General features: G+C 43.4%; 1 protein-coding gene across 1 annotated transcript in view; it reads left to right on the top strand.

Annotated features, from left to right (window-relative positions):
• Positions 1-21951, top strand: part of LOC306965053 (calsyntenin-2-like) — a 526930-nt gene that overhangs the window by 488809 nt on the left and 16170 nt on the right. Inside the window, exons 11-12 of the mRNA XM_079559275.1 lie at positions 1863-2011; positions 17746-17960. Coding sequence (XP_079415401.1) covers positions 1863-2011; positions 17746-17960 — 364 coding nt within the window. The remainder of the gene's footprint in view (positions 1-1862; positions 2012-17745; positions 17961-21951) is intronic.

The raw sequence follows: 21951 nt of genomic DNA on the forward strand, positions 1-21951 counted from the left end.
AGAGTATTTCTATTTCCTCCCTCAGCTTGCCTCTCATCCGCCGCGGTGGGTTCGCGGGAAGATTAGGGCCATGCAGCGTTTATACAAGGCCTAACAGGTGGAGTGCTGGCAGAGCACAATCATGGGAGACAGGAGAGGCAGCAGAGCAGATAAGAGCCCCCAGGACCGAGCGGCGTGAGGGGGGAGAGACGACACGGGGGGTGCGGGGTGTTCCCTAGGACCCCATGGAGCGCCCAAATACCGCTGCCCCGCTGGTGAGACGCAGTTTGAGGAAATGGCAGACACGGAGTGGAAAACCGCTTTAAAGAAAAGACTCAAATCCCCAAATCATCAGACGCAGCAGGACGACACAGGATCTGTGAGGAGACACTTGTGCGCACTGGCGGGGAGTCTGCTACGTGACTGCCAAAGAAAAGTTCATCTGGAACTTTACTTCACTCAATATGGGGACATTTTAATGGGCTAGGGAAACTGAGCTACGCATTATGAATCATTTAGAGCTGTATAAGTTTCTGAAAAGGTGCTGCTGAGTTGTCTAGGCCATGTCGTGTTACCCTATTCACTTTGGTAGTTTCTTGGACTCCTGCAGTACTCCAATCTGTACTCCCATGATTGTTCTCATACATAAAGCATCAAACTGTCCTTCACATTTTTAAAGCCCATGATCCATCACAAAACCAATCAAATCACAACAGCAAAATCTTCTTTTCACTGTTCTCAAGCTGTGTCATCACACTTCTTACTGTCTATTGATTACACGCTGAGGTGCACAAAATAATGTTTTAATACTCTATTAGAATTATTTTTCAACATTCTGTGTGTGCTTATTCATGGCAAGTCTGTCATATTTGCCATAGTTTGGTAGTAGGGCTGCACAATATGGTAAAAAACATCGTATCGATATTAGGTGAGGCAATATCTGTGTCGCAAGAAGCTACAATATATGGCAGCATCACTAAAGCCTTCATCGGACTGAGATCGACAATCTTTTTTTTTGTTGAAAACTCAGCTAAAAACAAACAATGCATTGAACTTATACATGTGTAAAAGTTCTGTTTTAGTTAAAGGGACTAGATGGAAGTTGTCGTTTGTGTTGTTCACCACTGCCACCTCAGGTCTTACGCATAACTGCAGTCTCTCTATTTAGCTCGTGTATGACAATGGTGCACTTTTTGAGTGCAGGATTTTAGTGGCAGTTGTGGTGAATAGGTCTGGGCTCATTCTACACATTAGGACAGTGCTGTAGGGGGTGGAAAATACAATTTCAAATTCTGTCTAGTCCCTTTAAACATGTCCTAATTTAGTTCAATTTTACAGTCTTGTTTGTCTCCTGATGTGGTGTGTCTTTTTAAGTCTTGCTTTGACACAATCTTCTGAAAAACGAGTTACTTACAATTTGTGTTTGTGTTTGTAATTAGAATTAAATGTATTGTGTTGAAATAGTTGAGTGATATATTGCAATAATATTGTTATCGCAATATTGCACAGACGTATTGCATATCGCAAGTTACTTCAATATCTTTCAGCCCTATTTGGTAGTATAAGCCAAGCAGAAGTACCGTAAACGTGTCACTGACCAACAATGCACCGTCTCAGCTCCTCTCTGTGGGGTGGCCAATCCTATCCCGGGGGTGTCCTGTGATACCCCCTGGCACCCCGATGTAATTTATAATTGTGATGGAAATGTTATGTTGGAAAGGGTGGCACCGTCTGACTTTGGGGGCCTCTTTTTGTTAGGACATCACTTGAATTCAGGAGTCTCCAGTAAAGTTAGGAGAGTCTTCACTTGACAACGCAACTAATTTACTGTAAGTTTACTTATTTATTCTTTCTCCTTACTTCGCTTTTTCTCTGTGCCGTAGTTCCACTTTAACCCGGCCCAGTCCATCCTGGTGATGGAAGGAGAGGACCTGGACCACATCAACACTGCGCTGAGGAAAGTCTCCTACATCAACTCCAGACAGTTCCCCACCGCCGGCATCAGACGACTGCACATCTCCACCTCCGTACAGTAAGTTCTGCTGCTGCCACTGCTGCGGCTAATGCTTTTCAGCAAATGACTTTGGGGTGTGGACGAGTGACTGGAGGAGACGCAGGAGCAGAACAGCAACTTTGATTGTTTTTTTCAGCGGTTAATGGATCGCTATTTATTTTACCACTACCAACGTCCATGTTTGTCTGCTTTATCTGGGGCCAGGAGGCTGCATCAGGAGTAGACAGATTCCCACAGTTTACCATCGATGCACAATTCCACCGGCTCTTTCTTCCCGGCAGGAGTCAAAGCTGTTTCCAGGCAGGCCAAGAAACACAGGGGGTCATTTACGAAGCGTTTTGAACACGTACAAACACGGTAGAGTGCGCTGAAGTGGAGCAAAAAGCAAGCGTAGTTGATGTTTGCGTTTCTTAAAAAAAACGGCAAAGGCCACAGAGCAAACTTAGTGTCCTCATGAATACGCAAACCAAGGCAATTTTGCCACAATGCACAAAATCTGAGGCAGGGAAAATTCTGACAATGTGAAGTAAAGCTTAATCCTTATGGAACCCACGGGGATTTGTGCACAACACTGACGGCGTATTGACGATAGGCTACATGAGGAGGCACGAGCCGCTGTTCACCTGCCGCTCATCCCGTGGCGTCTCCAAAGTCCATGATAAACAACCTCATAGTCTTCGGACAAACATCCAGCAGCGCTCATCACTGTTTTCCTGTTTCCATCCCAGATATGACCATGGCCTGAGCGCTCCGTACGTGCGGCAGGTGACATGTTCCTCAGACCAGCGCGTGGAGACCGCTGGATGAGCGAGTGGAGGGCTTGGAGTTGTTGTTGTTGTTTTTTTCCATCAGTTTTGCGTAGACTGTGCTCGTGCAGTTAAAGGGATATTTCAGGATTTTTGACATAGGGCCTCATTTCCTAGTTATCCATAGTGTTGCTGATTTCTGGAGATATTTTTTTGGTAATTCAAGCAGATCTTATATTTGAAGGGGTTCGTGACGCTAGGCTAGTGCATTTCTATGGTATCAGCTAGCCTGCGTTAAAAACAGTCTGAACCGCTCCACAGTGCAGTTGAGGCAAATCACTTACAACACCAGACTAACCATATAAACGTCTGTGTCGATGGAATAATTTTAACCATTTTGTATTTAAAAGAACTTATATTTGAGCAGCATCAGCTTCAAGGTTGTATAAGCTACACAGCGGCGGAGTGATCTGTTAGAAAATAGTCCCTCAAAATGCGATCATTCATGTGATGCAAGGTCAGTTATATTCCAAAAATGATTCTATGGACACAGACATTTATATGGTTAGTCTGGTGTTATAAGTGATTTTCCTCAGGCGCACTGTGGAGCGGGTCAGACTGTTTTTAATGCAGGCTAGCTGACATCGTAGAAATGCACTAGCCTAGCGCCACGTAACTCTTCAAATATAAGAACTGCATGAATTACAAAAATAATATCACCAGAAATCAGCAACACTCTGGATAACTAGGAAATGAGGCCCTATGTCAAACATCCTGAAATATCCCTTTAAGTCATTTGCATATCACATTTGCAGCACTAATAATACGCATACTTTCTAATAGTAAATCAGGAGCGTCCACTCGCTCATTTTAAGTGAGGCTTAGGAAATGACCACCTCCTTCTACTGGGACATATCCGAAACACATCCACAGGGAAGCGAGCTGAGGCACCTAAAATACATGCCCAAGCCACCTCCACTGGCACCACTGAATATATTGTGTATAAAATGAAGTCCGGGCAGAGAGTGTTTACTTATCCCGAGTGTTGTGGCGCGATCTGAACTTTTTGTCATACTTTAGTCGGGGGAACAAGAGAGTGAGTTGCATTGGTAGTAGAGAGAAAACTCATTCAGGTCTAGACATTTTTCTGCAATCTTGTCATTTCAATCATGACCCAGATTGTATGACCACATAGGGCTGCTCGATTATTGAAAAAGTAATCATCACGATTATTTTTGTCATAATTGAAATCACGATTATTCAAACGATTATTTGTTCCCCATAAAAAAAAAGGTCTTTATTTTATTTATATATTTATTAATTAAAAAAAAAAACTATGCTGGATATTTTCTGTTTTCTGAACAGTCATAAAAGTATACAAATGATTTCAAGTTTGGCCTCGATTAAGGAGAGGTCTCTGTTTCACAACCTGCCCCCTGCTGGCCAGCCCTCACACCTGCGCAAGCAAACTGAGCAGCACTGTTTGTTTATATGTCAGGCAAAAGCATGAGCCACGGCACGTGAAATGCGAAGGGGAAATAATCCCCGCGCCGTGAAATATGCAAGTCTGCTTTGCAAAAAAAAAAAGTGAAAGTTAGTTAATTAAAATTTTCGATTATGCTGATTTTGTAATCGTTTAGTGGAATAATCGAAATTGTAATTGAATTTCGATTAATTGCACAGCCCTATGACCACAGGGAGCAGGGCTGCGCTGTTAAAGAGAGCGTTTCGACCAAAGCTCCTTCAGCACTACAGTCCAGCATAGTGACTGATGATCTCACTTTAGTTATGTTTCCAGTACTTCCGTTTACATTTGGGGCGCCGCTGCCCTGCTGTCTCCTTGTGCATGTGCAGAGTGCGCCTCCTCTGCTGTCAAGTGCCGAGGAAACACAGGAGATATCAAAGTAAGACTCGCGCATTGATCCTCGCCTCTTTTCCTCCCCTGTCTGTCACTTCCTCTTCCCTTTAATAAACCGTTTCCTTTGCGCCGCTGCCACCTGGGGCCAGTTTTTTTTTACGTTTTCAAGTCATGTTTAAATAATTCGGCGCAGGTTTTGCTCGCGGAACAGAAAGCGGAGAAGCGAGAGAGAGAGACTGTGAGTGCGGCTTGCTGATTTTCGAGCCTCCCTGGGCGAATAACCATTAAAATTCATGATTGTTTTAAATATATGTAGCCCCCCCGCAGCACCGCCCTGGGGCCCGCGCGGTGCCCCCTATTGGGCTGGATGCTCGGCTGCGGGACACACGGCGACAACAAACACAGCGGGCCGCCGCGGAGGATGCACTCAGCTTCGCCAGTGGCGCGGCGATTATCAAAGAATACATTATGCTAATGCCGGCTTAGCGTCATGTTTAAATGTTGTTTAAACAAAGTATTTTCTCTGTCGCCCACCGCAGGATGACGGGTCGGCACTGGTCGCACACTCATCTTTTATGGATGAAAGGCACTGTGGGCTTTTAGGCGTGAGGCTAGTCTAGGCAGGACTTTGCATTTCGGCAAAAGGGTGAGGTTCTGTGATCAATCTTTGGTCCAAATGAAAATCCTTGCTGCAGCTCGCGTGTTCTACTTTATGACTGGTCTCCACTTCCTTTCACCATCCAGAGATGTGTTTTCGTTTGTCTGTCTGGCAACAAAATGGCCACAGGTCCTTTGCCCAAAGTCCCTAGATAGTCTCCAGTTAGCCTCAAAACTAAAAACACATATTTGTTATTTAGAAGTACTTTGATTAAATACATCACAGCATAGCATTATTTTTAGACATAACATACTCTGCTCGGACCAGGCCACTTGATGTTTTTGAAGTGCAAAGAGAGTCGAAGCTCACATAACCGAAAGGCTAATTTAGCTTTTTTATGGAACCATTGCGTCACAATTATGTAACCTCTCGACTTTCACACTTTCTTTGCCAACTTTCGCAGTTTTACATTCTCTGTGATCTTTAATTACGCATCTAAGATACGTCTCATTGATGTATTTGAATTTGAATGCCGTTTTCATAGCAGGGAAACGACGTAAAAGATTGAGTAGGCTTTGATATTGACATGGTTATTTCGTCTCTTGGCTTATGTCTTGCAACTTTAAACAAATACTAATAACAACGAGACAAACACTCCTTTTACACACCAAAAAATATTTAGAGCACATATTAGAGCTCTCTAAGATGTTTCCTCCTGTGCTGTTTTGGTGGTATTGGCTGATGACACCGGCTTTATATCATAGTACGAAGCTTGTGATGCAATCTGTCTGCGTCTTTCCGAATCTCTTCTCTTTTTCCGCTGATTCTAACACATTGCTTTGACCAGTGGGTTCCAAACTTTATGTCTCACGCTCCTAGTGGTTCTCAACTGGTGGGTTCGGACCCAAAAGTCCAATGGGAGAACCCGTGCTTTGCGGGCGGGGCTGTGAGACGGCCGCTAGCTCGGGGGACCGTGCCATGACTGTTTCCTTATCATGTTTTATATTAAAGGTGAGGTGACCCACTCTGGATGTGCCAGGGCCTAGTGGATCCTGTAGGCCACTAGTGAAGGGACCGCCCCCTTTCCTGTGCTTCTCCTCTCTGGCTCTGATCCACGTGGCCATGAAGGCGCCACGTCACGCCGGCGCAATTGCCTCTCGTCCAAAAGGCTTCGTCAGTGGTACTAAAGTTTCCAGCTCAGACCGCGGACTTGATGAAGACTCGTGGGAGGAGTTTAGCTTGGCTCAGCCCCTCCCCTCTATTAAAGGCTGCTCCCACCTGTGGGCAAACACCTTTGTAATTCTAAGTCCCAACAACTCCGCCCTCAGCTGATCACTGCTAATTACCTGCCTCATTAGCGTGACAGAGCACCTCCGGTCCCGAGTTCGATTCCCACCAGGGACGGGGCCTTTCTGTGTGGGGTTTGCATGTTCTCGCCTGGTCTGCGTAGGTTTCCTCCAGGTACTCCGGTTTCCCCTACCACTAAAAACATGTACAATAGGCCAGGATGAATGAGAGTGTGTTGTCTGCATGCATGAGACCAATGTATGCTCATTAACATGCACTGTCCTGACCGAATAAACCAAAAAAATATATAATAATAATAAAGAGGCCGCTGTTCACATCTCAGACCTCCATTCCTCTTCATGGAGGGATTTTGCTTCTTCACAAAAATTGGCACTTTGACCCCTCTTTTACAGACGGACTGTTGTTGTGATCATAACTTTATTTTATATGTCGATTTCATCTACAATCAGCATTAATTTGTTGAGAAAAGACAGTATTTTACATGGGATATATGAATATTTAATCCTTCTTTGCATCGCCGCTTGCCATCCTTGGTGGGTCCTGACAGCATCCCAGTTGAGAGCCACTCTAATAACTCATTTATACTCAGAATACCCTGTACCACGACATGCTGCAGAGTATTTAGAAAGTGATGAACATAAATGTACTAGTATAGAGGCGTGTTATGTTCAAAGATAAAGCTGAATAAAAAACCCTTTACGTCAAACCATCCTATTTCCCCTTTTAAATCTGATCTGACATTATTTCCAAATACCTCCTGTTGAGTGTTCATATACCTGTAAACGCTGATTTAAATGCTCACCCACTAATGATGACATTCTCTGCGTGCCATCTGCGTACTGAGAGATCCTCCCGCTGGATTATTATGGACTCGGAAGTGATTGTCTAGAGACCGAACACGCGTTGGTGTTTATAAGAAAATGCGGATCAAGACCCACAAAGTCCAAAGAAGAGAGCTCATCAATTCAGGTGTAGGTGGATCACACGCCAACGACTCGACAATGGCAGATGCTATTACTGGAATAGAAATCATTAAGATTAAACAAAGGAAACAGGAGCCGATGATTGTCATGTTGTCACAATGTGTCTTTGACAACTTCATAATTAGTTGGTCATTGCCGGCATTACACTTTTCCCATATGTTGGAGGAAAGGCGCTGTGGGGAGCAATTATTTCTCATTGTCTGGATGGAGCCCACTCGACTGACAGAGTAAAGAGCTAAGAATACGTAAGTTATGTATAGAAATTCAAGGCATATATGAATTATCGCCATGGGGACTAATCATTTCCTCGTTTTCATCGCGCTGCCTCATGGGCTTTCATAAGCTCTATCACGTCAAACTAAAAACTTTATTGTAAGTAAAAAAAACAAAGTCCATGTCCGGTGTCCCGAGAGAAAAGAGATGTGCAGTTTATGCGATCCAAACAAAAGCACGTGTTCACCCTCACAGCCCGTCTCCTTGACCCTCGCTGTTGAAAAAGGCTGTACATAGCATCGCCACTGGCCAGGGGTGTTTGTCCAGTCCAGGTCTGGAGCTGGAAGATCTCACAATGCCCTCCTCCTAAGCGGAAAAGGCTACGCTATAGTATAGTATATAGAAATACAAGGTCTTGCTCACACAGAGACAGTTTTCATTCCATTAGTTGGTCAGGTCTAGGTTCAGCAACACTATGTGCCCAAAGTCTGACATCAGCTGACTCTTTCTGAGAGACAGTGGGTCAGGGAGCATCAGATATCAATCATATTCTCAAAGGGATTGGCCACCACAGAGTCCAGATCTTAACCCCATTGACAATCTTTGGGATGTGCTGGAGAAGGCTTTGCGCTGTGGTTACACACTCTCCCATCATCATTGGAGAAAAATGAAGGCAACACTGGATGTTTTGATACGGCAAGAAGTGTATTGCAAAAAAGCTTGAGCCGCCACAACCAAATATTAGAGCGTATTGCCTTTTTTTTGTAGAAACGTTTACGTTTTTAGTCAGGCAGCATATTGTAGGGCTGGGACGACCCACTTTTGTCACGATCCGATACGTATCACGACACCCAGGGGACGATCGGAGTCGTATTGGGATACAGGAAGTAATTATGATTTGTAATATGTTAACCTTAAATTTTGGAAAAACAAAACTGTCATGTGTCCAAAGTTTATAAACCCAGTGTCGCTTGACATTTTTTGAAGTGTTAAAGGAACAGGCCACCATTTTCACATTCTGAGATATGTTCTTACCTGAGCTTAGACGAGTTGATGCGTAAAGACCAGACAGGTACACATCAACTCGTCTAAGCTCTGGTAAGAGCATATCTCAACATGGGAAAATGGTGGCCTGTTCCATTAAGACTGAAAAGTGCATTAAAGGAATAGTTCACAGTTTTTCCATACTGAGATATGTTCTTACCTGAGCTTAGACGAGTTGATACGTACCTGTCTGGTCTTTGTATGTGCCCGTGGAAGAGCGTGGTAGCTTCCAACTTCACCCCCGTTTGGAGCTATAGGAATACATTGGGAGAGGCCAAATGCTAACAACATCGTTGGTCTTTTTGCGTGACTGAGCACACGCACAGAGACCAGACAGGTACACATCAACTTGTCTAAGCTCAGGTAAGGACATATCTCAGTATGTGAAAACGGTGAACTATTCCTTTTAACACAAAATGTAGCAAAGTGCTGTTACTGGAAAACAAAGGAGTGCAGGATAAAAATGCCTCCAAACACAAGTATTGAAAGTATTGCGATACTTGAAAAAGCATTGTTACTTGGTGTTGCAGCACAAAGTATTGCGATCCAAATCCGCTCCGATATTTTGTCCCAGCCCTAATATATCGGGCGGCATGGTGGTGCAGCGGTTAGCTTCCCTGCCTTTCAGATAGAAGGTGCCAGGTCCGATTCATATATTGGTTTGTAGGTAGTTTGACAGAATACAATGAGAATGTTAAAATGATCCACCTTATGTTCTACAAAGGGAAGAGGCGGAGGGCACAGGAGTGTGTGTGGGGGGGGGCAGAACAGCGGATCACTGTGAACAGGTGCGGGCGGCAGTAAACCTTCACTGTCAGATTAATGAGCGGGTTTACGAGGCACACTTACTGCTGCTTGTGTATATACGTTTTAACGGCGTTCGCTCCGGAGCTGCGAGTAAGACAACAACAGTTCACCACCGGGGGGGGGGGACAGAGGGGCCAAACACCCAGGAATAAAAGGATGAATTAGGTGAAGAATACCAGTAGCATGAACATGATTGGGAGTGTAATCCCTGCTGCCGGCAATGCATACTGCTTTTGTGTCATCGGGCAGGACAGCTCTCGCAAATGAGCAGATTTATGGTTGGCTGTGGTTGTGGGGAGAAAAAGAAAAAAAAAATTAAAGGATGAATCCAATGGAACCCCTTAAGTGATGGGAAAAAAAAAAAACTCTTCCCAAAACTGTCACCGCAAAGTAAATGATTCCAAACTGCAATTACGTTGGTCTTGCACTGGTTCCTGTAACGGCGGCTCTTTCTCCGGGCTTCAGAAATAATCATAAAAAACGCTCGTCGTGACCAAGGCAGGAGGCGCGGCGCCGGGGCCCCTTTAAGGCGCCCTCCTCGCACTCCTTTATAATTAACTTGGTTCCGCTCCAGGATCTGTAGGTCTTCTGCATCAGTGCGTCCGTATCTCCCACAGCTCGCAAACAATGGCTTAGTGCCCGAGCGGCCCAGAGACAGTGGGTCGCTGCCAAAACAGTGGTCGCGAGAAGAAGGAAAACAAGAGATTATAGGCCGTGGCTCAGACCGGACTGTTGGGCGTTCGGGGGGGCAAGGATCCAGATTGGAAAGGCTTGTGTCTTCGTAGAGATGATTGGCCGAGGGATCACTAGGATTTAGGTTGCTTTGTGTGGTACATCCAAATTATGCTTTTGGAAGAATTGTTGCATATCCTAAGATCGTGTCATTTCGCTTGCGGAGGTTGTGTCGATTTGAACAGATAAAAAGAAAAAAAACAACTTTCAATAGAGCATGGGATTGTGTCGTCATAACCGTTAAGATTTCTGGGAGGTACTAATGATTTTGACTGAGTAATTGTTCACATGACAGTGTTTGAAAAGTGCCTTCTGTTAGATATAGTTATCAGTAATGATTGTTTTAACTAATACTGCATTATCCATCCATCCATCCATCCATCCATGCATCCATTTTCTTCCACTTGTCCGTTGCCATGTCATGAGTGCAGCTGTTGGAGCTGCCCAAATCGCATAGCACCAGCCCCTTATGGCTCCTCCTGCAGGTGGTGGGTCCACTGAAGGACGGCCTCACGATTCTAACTGGGCCTGCTGGTCTCTCATAAGCGGCTTCTGAACCGCTTTTTGTCTGACCCGTCACCTAGGACCTGTTTGCCATGGGAGACCCTACCAGGGGCACGAAGTCATTCGGCTGCTCAAACCCCTCCACCACGTTAAGGTGGTGGTTCCAGGAGGGGAAATGCTGTATTAGTCTATGGATAATCCCAAACTCTAAAGGCTAATTGATGCTCTCCATTCGAAGCACATACGCATACACATGTAGCTTTCTGTCTGTCTCCTGCGTAATTCCGTCCGTGCGCTCCGTCAGACGCTTTGTTTATCCAGAGTCTTAGCAACGTAGCAGTACATGAGCCAACCACTGGGGACACTACGGAACAACTCAACAGGAAAAGCTGAACAAACGGCGAACAGTGTTACCTTATTTTTCTCTCCTTCAGTATGTGGTGTATAAAACATTCACTACAAAAAGTAAACATCAAGCATTGGCTTAAATGACTTGAATTGAGGAAATGTATCTTGTTTTGAGCGGTTTTCACTCATTTAGACACTTTTCCTGATCGGACCAAGTTTGCTTTGCTTGTTTGAGGACATTTCAGACCAAATCTCGCTTGAAATAAGAAAGTAAAATTGCCAATGAGATAAGACCAATTTTCTTACCCCATTGGCAAAGAAAATGACCTGAAATAAGGACGAAATGTATCGAAACGAGTCAGAAACATCTCAGAACAAGTGAAATAACCTAGGACAAATGCCCAAGAACTTCTTAACTAGTCAAAACAACAAAAATGTGGATTATTATGCTCAAATTGAGATGTTTATACTGATCTAGTTAATTACTTTTTGCAGTGTTGTGGGTTGTCGATTTCTTCTTCTTTAAAGGGACTATAAAGAGTTTGAAAATGTTAAAAATGATGTATTTTCCTCCCCCTACATGTTCCAGCAATGTCCTATGGTGTAGAATGACCACAACTGCCTCTAAAATCCTGCACTGTCACTCAAAAAGTTGTTACTTTGGGTCCGAATTGCCGTCGTGCATGAGCTTAATATAGAAGGTGCAGTTACACGTATGACCTGAGGTGGCAGTAGTGAGTATAGTGTAAATGGCCAACTTGCATCTAGCCCCTTTAATGCATTTTCTGACGCACTTCCAGCGCCCTCTGGTGGTAACTTCTGATAACACAGACTGGACACTAGGAACGTGTGAAAGCATAAATGGAGTGGCAGTAACTACACTTGGAACACACAGATTTATTTCCGGGGCATAAATGAGCCTTAAAGCGCAGTTTACCAGGAGACAAACCGGCGGTACGTTGGCAGTGGATGCACATTTCTTTTACATATCGTATCGCCTCACACCCGGCTTCACTGAATCCCTCTGGAGGAGGTAGATTCGCGTCTCAGCAGGAGGCTCATCTCTGCTGCTCTACTTCATGTGAACAGGATACAAGGACGAACACAGAACAGTCACGTCACAGCCCTGTCTGAACACTGATTGGCTAAAACTCATGATCGCATGACATTGAAGCTCCTCATATTTATATCCAGACAAACAACAGCCTGTAAATATGTAGTAATGGTGTTTACATTAGAATGCTCCAGAGTTGCCATAAAACATGACTAAGTAACTTGTTTACCTTAATAAATCCTTTCCGCAGTCCCTCTGGGGGGGTATTACAAGTGTTAATGGGATGATTGGAGGGTCTTTCATCTCCCCCTGGTGTCTCTGGCCAGAAAACCACAATTGCAACTTGACTGCCACCGGACCGGAGCCCCAATACACACTCATAGAATCACGAAGAAGAAGCTTTGAAGCTAACTGTGGGCTACAGCCAATTTTGAGTGAAAAAAAAAATACTGTATCTCCATTGTGTAATTGGATGTACAATATCCCTCTCTGCCTTTGTCTTTTCTGTCAATGTAGTGTTTACTCTCACTCCCCACAATGAGTGATCATTGGTCGCAGACGGCTAAAATCGAGCAGTGTAAGAGCTACAACCACAAGCAACAAAGTGGTGTAAGGTCACGGCACGATCATCACCAGAGGCTTTTGGATACAATAATATAGTTTGAGAAACTATGCCTAGACTTGAACTTAAAGGAACAGGCAGCGTTTTTTCCAGACTGAGATATGTTCTTACCTGAGCTTAGACGAGTTGATTGGTACCTGTCTGGTCTTTGTGCCCATGAAAGAGCATGGTCACTTCCAACTTCAACCCCGTTTGGAGCTATAGGAATACATTGGGAGAGGCCAAATGCGAACAACATCTTTGTTTGTTTTGCGTGACTTAGGGCACGCACAAAGACCAGACAGGTACGTGTCAACTCGTCTAAGGTCAGGTAAGAACATATCTCAGTATGGAAAAATGGTGGCCTGTTCCTTTAATAGGTTGTTAATAAACTATGAGCATGCAGTGTTGCCTGTCGGCCATTAATGACAAATGTTCTAATTACATTCAAATAGCAATGAATTGTGATTAATCACATTTGGAAAGCGTGATTAACCTAATTTAAAAGATATAGAAGAATAGTCATGCATTTGGCTGCGTTAAGCCAAATTATAATATACAGGTTTGCTCACTTTTGCAAATTTCGGATGGTTTTGCCAAAACATGATTACGTTATCGAGAAAGTCCAGCAGAAATGTTGAGATATAAATGTTCTCCCTTATTCCAGTGGGTCTCTGGGTAAAAGTCAGCCGGCTGCACCGTGCACACCACAGTAATCACAAAAATGACCAGAATCAATCTTGTTCACGTGCCATTTCTCACTTTATTAGGACTAATCATCACACTGCCTGCCGCCTGACAATTTTCTTGCCGAAGAAAAATGTATATATATTTTTTTTCCAACATACAGTTAACAGTTTTCCTCAATCCTAAATAATAAAGTTGTAGCAGCAGCGTAATAAAAAAGCTCCAGCGCAGTCCGCCGCACCTCCCTGTTTGCACCTCGCTGAATGTGCCTTGTTGGCCTTTGATTGATGGCTGCTCCGCAGATAGCACCAGCGCACGGGAACATCATGCACAAATCACTGTCACTGTCCTCATTCATTTGTGTGGGAGATTTACGGAGGAGGACACGGACGCTCTGATGTGACAGAGGCTCCAGCACTAAGTCCTACAGCGGCGAGAGGCGCACGCTTACTCAAGGTTGATGGAGGATTGGCTGTAGCACTGGTTGTAGGTGTATTGCAGTTTTACCATAAAAGCAGTTTCAGTAAAAAAAAACATTATTTTATTTTATGCATGAGCAGCAATGGTGAGTGCATGTGTATAGCCGGGCCGGGTTAACAGTTCAGTGGATGAGTGAGTATGTTGTTTTGGCTGCACAATACACTGATTGATCCCCCCCTCCCCCCACCAAAAAAAAACCCAAATAGACAAATATTAATTTCGGAGCACCTGTAGCTTTGATTACAGCACCATTCACTGTGGCTTTGTTTCATGAAGCTTCTGCCGGGTCAAAAGATCCAGTGTTGCGTTCACTTTTGTACACTGCAAGAATGGTAATCTTCAAATAAGTGAAATTTTTTTGGGGCAAGATATTTACACTTATATTAAGATAAAACACCTGCAACGGTTTTATTTCAAGTAATTTCAGATTTTTCATGTAGTTAGGTCAAGTACAGTAATCTTAAAGTGAGTGTCTGAGAGTGTAAATGTATTTGACAATAGTGTTGTTGTTTTTTTGTTTAACTAAGAAGATATTTCTGGTTAAAGAGACTAGATGCAAGTTGGTCATTTTGTGCTCACTACCGCCACCTCAGGTCTTACATGTAACTGCAGTCTCTATATTAAGCTTGTGCGTGACGGCACTTCGGACCCAAAGTGAAAGTGCAGGATTTTAGAGGCAGTTGTGGCGAACAGGTCTGGGCTCATTCTGCACATTAGGGCATGGCTGGAACATGTAGGGGGAGGAATATACTTAGTTATAACATTTTTAAACTCTGTATAGTCCCTTTAAAGAGGGGAGGAATTTGACTGTTTACTTTCGAATTTCACTCAATCTCTCTTCACTTTGCAAACTAAATCACTTTCATTTATGTGTGAATATCTTGTCCCATGGACAGAATGAAGGAAAAAGTACTTATTTCAAGATTACTGTTGATGATGGGATAGTATGACCACTGCACAATGCCTTCTCCAGCACATCCCAAAGATTCTCCATGGGGTTAAGATCTGGTTCATAACCTGGTCATTCAGGTCGTCAGCTGATCTCATTCTTTGAGCACATAGTTTTGTGGAATCTTGACCTGACCAACTGCCGCAGCCCCAGATCACAACAGTTAGCTAAATCCAGGTGCCCATTTTTTTTTTCTTCTTTCACGCAATGTGGTACAACTCCCCTAGTCCCCTTACTGATGCACAAAACTACCTACACAACTGATTACACAGCCCTATTTAGAAATAGTAATAACAGCTGTTGCTTTATGTGCATTTTTAAATATATAATATAATATTATGCAGGATTTGTACAACTTTCTACCATATTAAAATGTTGTCCCCTCATCAAAAACATACCTGATGTTGGAGTTTTGAGTTTGTTTGAAGAATCTTTTTATCTTCTGTGGCAACTGTTCGCTCATGCATTTCCCCTGAGTCTCTCCCTAAATAACCAGGAAGTGCTTTCTTTACCTCCCAGTCAGTAACACTGCCGGCCCCTTCTTTGAACACCAGCAATAGCACTGCAGTGACTTATGATCCTGCTACTACAAAACGGCATGATGGCGGCGATGTCCCACAGTAGCCACATCCGCAGAGGGAACGAACTTTGTTTCAGGTCAATCTATTTTTCTAGTGAACAAAATGCAAGCATGGTAATGAAGATGTGTTTGCAATGATTACCAAACAGCTCTAAATGGCATCATACCAGGTCATCGTATTGTCAGAGCATTGATTCAGTCAAATAATGGTGAAATTATGGCATTTTTGGTCGCTTTTGTCCCAAAGAAAGGAGAGACATTGAAAAGAATCAACGCATACAGCAGGTGTTTGAGTTGTTATAGCCGGAAAGCCGTACGTGCCCGCTCAATGACGGTTGCCAGAGCATCGGAGGAGGAGGAACAGTGCGGTGCTATCAGAGGCAGACAGGCGGAGAGACGGGAGAGTTTATGTGGACACAACAGGATTCCGGGCTTAAGGCCCCAAACGCCGCATTTAGCTGTAAATAAACACGTGCAATTTAAAAACGGCCCGGTCGGTGGCGATAAGCCTAAGCCTCTCAATGATGGACAGGGCTATTTGTACAGATTCTACGCTGTCTGAATGTCTTTGAAGCAAGTCTTACATATGCTAAGTCTACTCTTTTTTCCCCCCACGCTTTTAGACACATTATAACATTGTTTCCTCGTGAAAAATATACCGTAATGTATTCTGCTTTAGTCGTGTTGTTCTTGGTCGTTTGTTCTTCCACTACCCTTGGCGCACCGATGTGTACAGTATGCCCCAAGAATATAACTGATCACCGCACCTTTTCTGAGCATTTCTGCGCTCGAGACATGTCCATCACGTTTTAGCTGATCGATGTCCGTCCAGTTCTTGTGCTGGAATGTGGTTAGCTGAAAGTGAAAGTGTCTGCAGAGGGGGTCCCAGACCATTCTCCATCCCTACTGTCTTCTCTTCACATTATTTACATGAAGTCAAATGTTAAGTATCAGGGCGATGGTGCCCAAAAGGACGCTTTATATTAAGGTGTGCTCGTTAAGTATTAATAAGGTATTAATACTTAATAATGCTTGTAAAGTTTTAACACACTGCTTATTATACTATATATGTTAACATACTAATAGGCCAGTAATAATATGCTTATACATAGCGAACCCTAAACCTAACCCTGACCTTAACCCTTCTCCCTAACCCTAAAATGATTACTAATGCATATTAATGCTTAACTGCCGTCCCCCCAACTCAGGGGGGATTTCTGGTATTTACACTTACTCGCGATGTGGTAGGAAAAATATGACTTAATATACAAGTGTCTCGTACAACCCAGAAGTCCTTGTACTCTTTCCATTTAGTATAATATTTAGAACTGAAAAATCAAATCATATATTGAAAAACTTGTGTTGTAAAAGTAATTCAATAATCAAAATTCATATTATTCATATAAGGACTAAATACATACATACATAAAATAAATATAAGCCACTGCGCATCACTTCATCAACATCTCTTTATCATCAGTTGTTTATATATATATATATATATATATATATATATATATATATATATATATATATATATATATATATAGTTACGATGTCTTTGTCTTCCCCTGCCATTGTTACACAGCTACAGCCGAAAGGAGCCATTTCGCACAGAAATGGATGTGACGAATTTTCCTTTATTTGCATAAAAAGGGCCCCAGAATCCAAACTATTATTCCCACAGCTATAATATTTTACACAGTTGTGTCTTTGGAATCTTTTTGTAAAGTAGCATCAATGTTTCGAGACAAAAAAAAAACATTTGAGAAGTTATTTGAGACAAATATAAACAAGTGTAATATAAGTTGTGTTGCACGTACACAGATTTGGTATTTTCCAGATTTGGATATGCGTAATTGGAGAAAATCCAGCAGGTGGAGGTGCCAGTTAAGAGGTTAATGAGGACACCTTAATCTAAAGCGATACCAGGATGTTTTAAGCTAAAAAGTAATGTTTTAAATTACGCTTTGGCCAACTACAGTCAAGGCTTAAAAGATACTTCAACAACAAAGCGCTCCAACAGGTGGAGCAGCCAACCTTGCCACCATCATCATTTTCTAACTCTGTAAAAAAATTGATTATGGTTCCTCCCACATTAAGGTTCCCCCCACATTAAGGTTCCTCCCACATTAAGGTTTCTCACACTTTAAGGTTCCTCCCACATTAAGGTTCCTCCCACATTAAGGTTCCCCCCACATTAAGGTTCCCCCCACATTAAGGTTCCTCCCACATATCCCATGATTGTCTCTCTTTGCAGGTGCTTTGGGGAGGACACGTGCATCTCCATCCCGGACATAGACGCGGTGGTTATGGTGCAGCAGCCCAGTGAACCGCGCATCACCATCACGGGCGTGGAGAGGCTGAGCTGGCCCGCCTCCGACCTCCGGGCACCAGGGGGCATCGCGCTGTTCCAGGACCTGCACATCATCAGCACAGTGAAGAAGGCAGACGGCACCGCGCAGCATCACACGGGTAATCTAAACGCTTCACTCGAAAGGCCCCCACAGTGGACACAGCTAAAACTAATACCAATACTGGATGTACAGCTGGTAACCTTGTGTTAAATCATTTGTTGTATGCAGACGATCTAGTGGTCTTCAGTCTGAGCTCTGCTGGGCTGCAACAGTTACTCAACATTCGTTCATGCTACGGCCTGGAGCATGACATCAAATATAGTGCAGTGAAAAGTTTGGTTATGATCTGTAGAACCAAGGAAGATAAAAGTACAACATTTCCAGATTTTTATTGGTCAAATACAACGCTTAATGTTGCAAACAAAACAAAATATCTTGGGCATATATTCTCAGAGGACTTGTCTGATGATGACCATGTAGAACATTTCTGCCTAAATTGGTCCCTAAATGTGGTCTGACCTTTTTAAAATCACAGGAATGATTAAACAGTGTCTGCTTGAACTAATACCTTTACATTTGATCATATTTTAGTTGTCCATAACATGTAAACATTTACAGGACAGCGTGGAATAAGTAAGTACACCACCTGAATCTCGCTGAACTGCAGCAGTTTTGTAAAGAGGGACGGTCCAAGATTCATCCTGATCGTTGTGAACGTCTAATCTGCAACTACAGAAAAGCAGTTATTTAATACAGGGGTTCACTTACTTATTCCACACTGTTGTGAATGATTCATGTTTTTCTGAAAAATATCGTGATAAACTTGTGAATACATTTTTCTATTGATGATAACACATTGTCCAGGCCGTGAGGCAACATAACAGCCCCACACCAGGGTTTGATTTTGATGTGCTGTTCCATTACTCCTCCGCACATGACGTTGTGTGTTCCTCCCAAACTGTTCAACTTTGGGTCCAACAGTCTACAGTAGCAAAACCAAAGTTGTGAGAAATGTGAGAAATTCCAAATGTTGTACTCACTTTTTCTCACCACTGTATATAGGTCTGCATCTTGTCAGCTGCAGTCTATTCCACAATTGTGAGTCAAAATATTTCATTGTATTATGAAATGATAATTCAGTCGCTCATGCATGAAGTCCGTGGGCCAGGACTGTGTTTTGCCATCACAATCAGCCTTTAGAGAGAGACAGGGGGAGAAAAAAAAGCGAGCCATTCTGGTAGAGAAGAGGAAGAGAAAGAGAAAGAAGGAGAGCGTTGTGTAAATCCTTACGAAACCTCAAATCAACCGCTGCCGTCCCTTTCATCTGTACCTCTCTAGACATGGAAACCAAATCGAAAAACACGCAAAGTTCCACCGAATGATTAAAGCTCCGGTAAGGAGCAGTGCTGTCATTACGGACCCTGTTCCTTTGTACAAGGTTTTTTGTACAATTTTGATCGGCCCTCCTCGGAGCACACGTCTTACTCTGCCTTGAAGCGGATTTTGGAGTTGCAGCCATTTCTAATCCCAAACTGTGCTAGAGTTGAAGATGTTTCGACTCTCGTCAAAAAGAGTAAAAATGAAGTTCTTAATCATTTCTTTCATTGCATTACTGGCAATGCATGTGAGTGGAGGGGGAGAAAACCATGTGGAGATCATTTGAAGCTTTTCAATCTTTGCAGCACAGTCATAGGATGGAAACAGCGTGACAATTATGGATAATGAAGGATTATACATCAAACATTTCTGCTTAGGGCACCAAAATGGCTTGCAACAGCCCTGTTCTGTTGTTTGTTTGGTTACATTCAACTTTGAATTGTTATTTGTGTCCTTCCTAACTTTCCTAACGCATCTGTGACGTCCCAATCATTCACAACAATGAGTTGATTTACACAGTTCCCAACTTTAAAGAGACTAGATTCAAATTGGTCATTTTATGCTCACTACTGCCACCTCAGGTCTTACGCAGACCTGCACCTTCTATATTAAGCTTGTGCACTTTGGACCCAAAGTAACAACTTTTTGAGTGACAGGGCAGGATTTTAGAGGCAGTTACAGTGACTTACCAATTCGGAAGCAACTTGCCATGGCGGACGCCGACGCACATCCGGTTTGGCGTAAGAGCTCTTAGCAATCTGCTCGTTTCGGACGCAGCATTAGTTTGAACATTTTTAAACTCCGTATAGTCCCTTTAAGAGAGTAGGTTGTCACAGCTCATTTGCGCACAATCGACTGAAATGCTTTTCCCACAAATGTCTGCTTTGGCAAAATACTGATGGACAAAACTATTGTACTTTCCAATGCAAGGAAAAACAAAACTTAAATGTTTGATCTAAATAATGGGCTGGAAAAAACAGGTTTAAAATGAAAATAGCTACATTTGTTGATGTATTACAGCCATTCTCAAAGTCCAGGACAGCGTGGCCTCCCCGTACAGATACAAAGATTCAACAGAAATAGAACCCACTCTTTTCAAAGTAAGCTACATGTACTGATTTTCCTCACAGATTTCTCACACATGTACATATAATACAACTATTGTTTAATACTGTACGTAAATGATCACAGTCACAATCAAATAAAGTCACTGGAGATCACAGATATATCGGAAACACAGTGTCGCACAGTACACTTTGTCCATTTCTGTGTATTTGAAAGCCTTCCTATATGCGCCACCTGAGGACTGGACTCCCCCAGCTGTCGGACATTTGAAAAGCGACGCCTCAGCCCTCCATTGTGCCTAACGCAGAGGTGCGCGAAGAGAGCGCGGGGGCATCGCTTTCAGCTCTTTCGAAACTCTTGAAATAGAGACCGCAGCTGGGACGGGGAGATTAGCCGGAGTCAAAGGCAAAGTGATAGAAATGGGAGTAAAACCGGGAGCGCGGGTGGAAGACGGCGGGCGCAATGAAGTCTTATAATGAGCGGCAGATTGTGTGCCCTCTCGAGGCTTAAAGGATTCCCAATAAATCAAATTATTTCTTTTCCAGCGAATCCCTGTTAATCTTCCGCACACTCCCCTCTGATCCATTGTCTCGCTGTGTCAGTCATTTGTGTCTTATTAAGCCGCTCAGCCCTCGCCTCATTCTCATGACTTTTTTTTTTCTTCTTCTTCTTTTTTGGGGAATTTGATAACTTTACCAATGTCACCGAGTCGTTAGCGCTCAATACACTCCTATTCCGGGTCATTACGCTCGGCAAGGGACTTTCTCTGACTAAATCTTTCATTTAAACGGGCTTTCAGGCCACCCACGGACCAGAATTGGCCGCAGGATCACACGGAATTTCGATTATAAAGGCCGCGGTGCATTTGTGCCGGGGTCAGCGCTGTTGTTTTAGCGTTTGATTTATTCAGATCCGACAAAGCGGCATGCAAAATGAGCCTGAAATGTTGCCAGCTTCATTTACATTCACAGAGTCAGAAATCTCTTAAGCGATTTTTCTGCTTCCGTGTTGTTGTTTTTTTGGGGGGGGGGCGTGCTCAACAGTTGTTTGCGATCGGTCTCGGTGATTTCCGTGCATAGGAGGAGTACAGGGTGGGACTGAACGAGGACCCCACGCATCGCCCGAAGCTCGCTCGTCCCGTGGGGGAGACAGTTAAACGGGCAGAGCTGGCTCCACATCCCGAGGGAGGGAACAGGGGAGCGAGAGAGATGGAGCTGGACCCGGGAGAGGAGCAGGAGAATATGGGGGGGGGCAGACTGTCGGAGGGGCCCCTTGGAGCTGCTCGGAGCTCTGGTGACGGGACATATGTGGGACCAGTCAGTGTAAGAAAAGAGTTGGCTGATAGATGGACGTCGGTGGGAGGTGACTGGCAATGTGTATTCCGGGCCATAATTATTACAACAACAAAGAAAAAAAAAACGCTTTTCTTGTAAACAGCCAGTGTGGGGGGGTAACATATTACAAAAAGTAAGAGTTACACAAATATTTTACTTTTTGCACTAACTAAGGAATATTACTTATACAAAATAGACAGTATTTGTCATTACAAGTTTAGCTACACACACCGGCAGATCTTATACACCAACTTCCAACTTGCATGACTTGCTGCATTTGTAGCCTTTTTTTTCTTCATACATTTAAATGCAACATAAGTAGCTTGAGTTACT

Source organism: Gobius niger (genome assembly GCF_951799975.1).
Source record: "Gobius niger genome assembly, chromosome: 1".
NCBI lineage: Eukaryota > Metazoa > Chordata > Actinopteri > Gobiiformes > Gobiidae > Gobius > Gobius niger.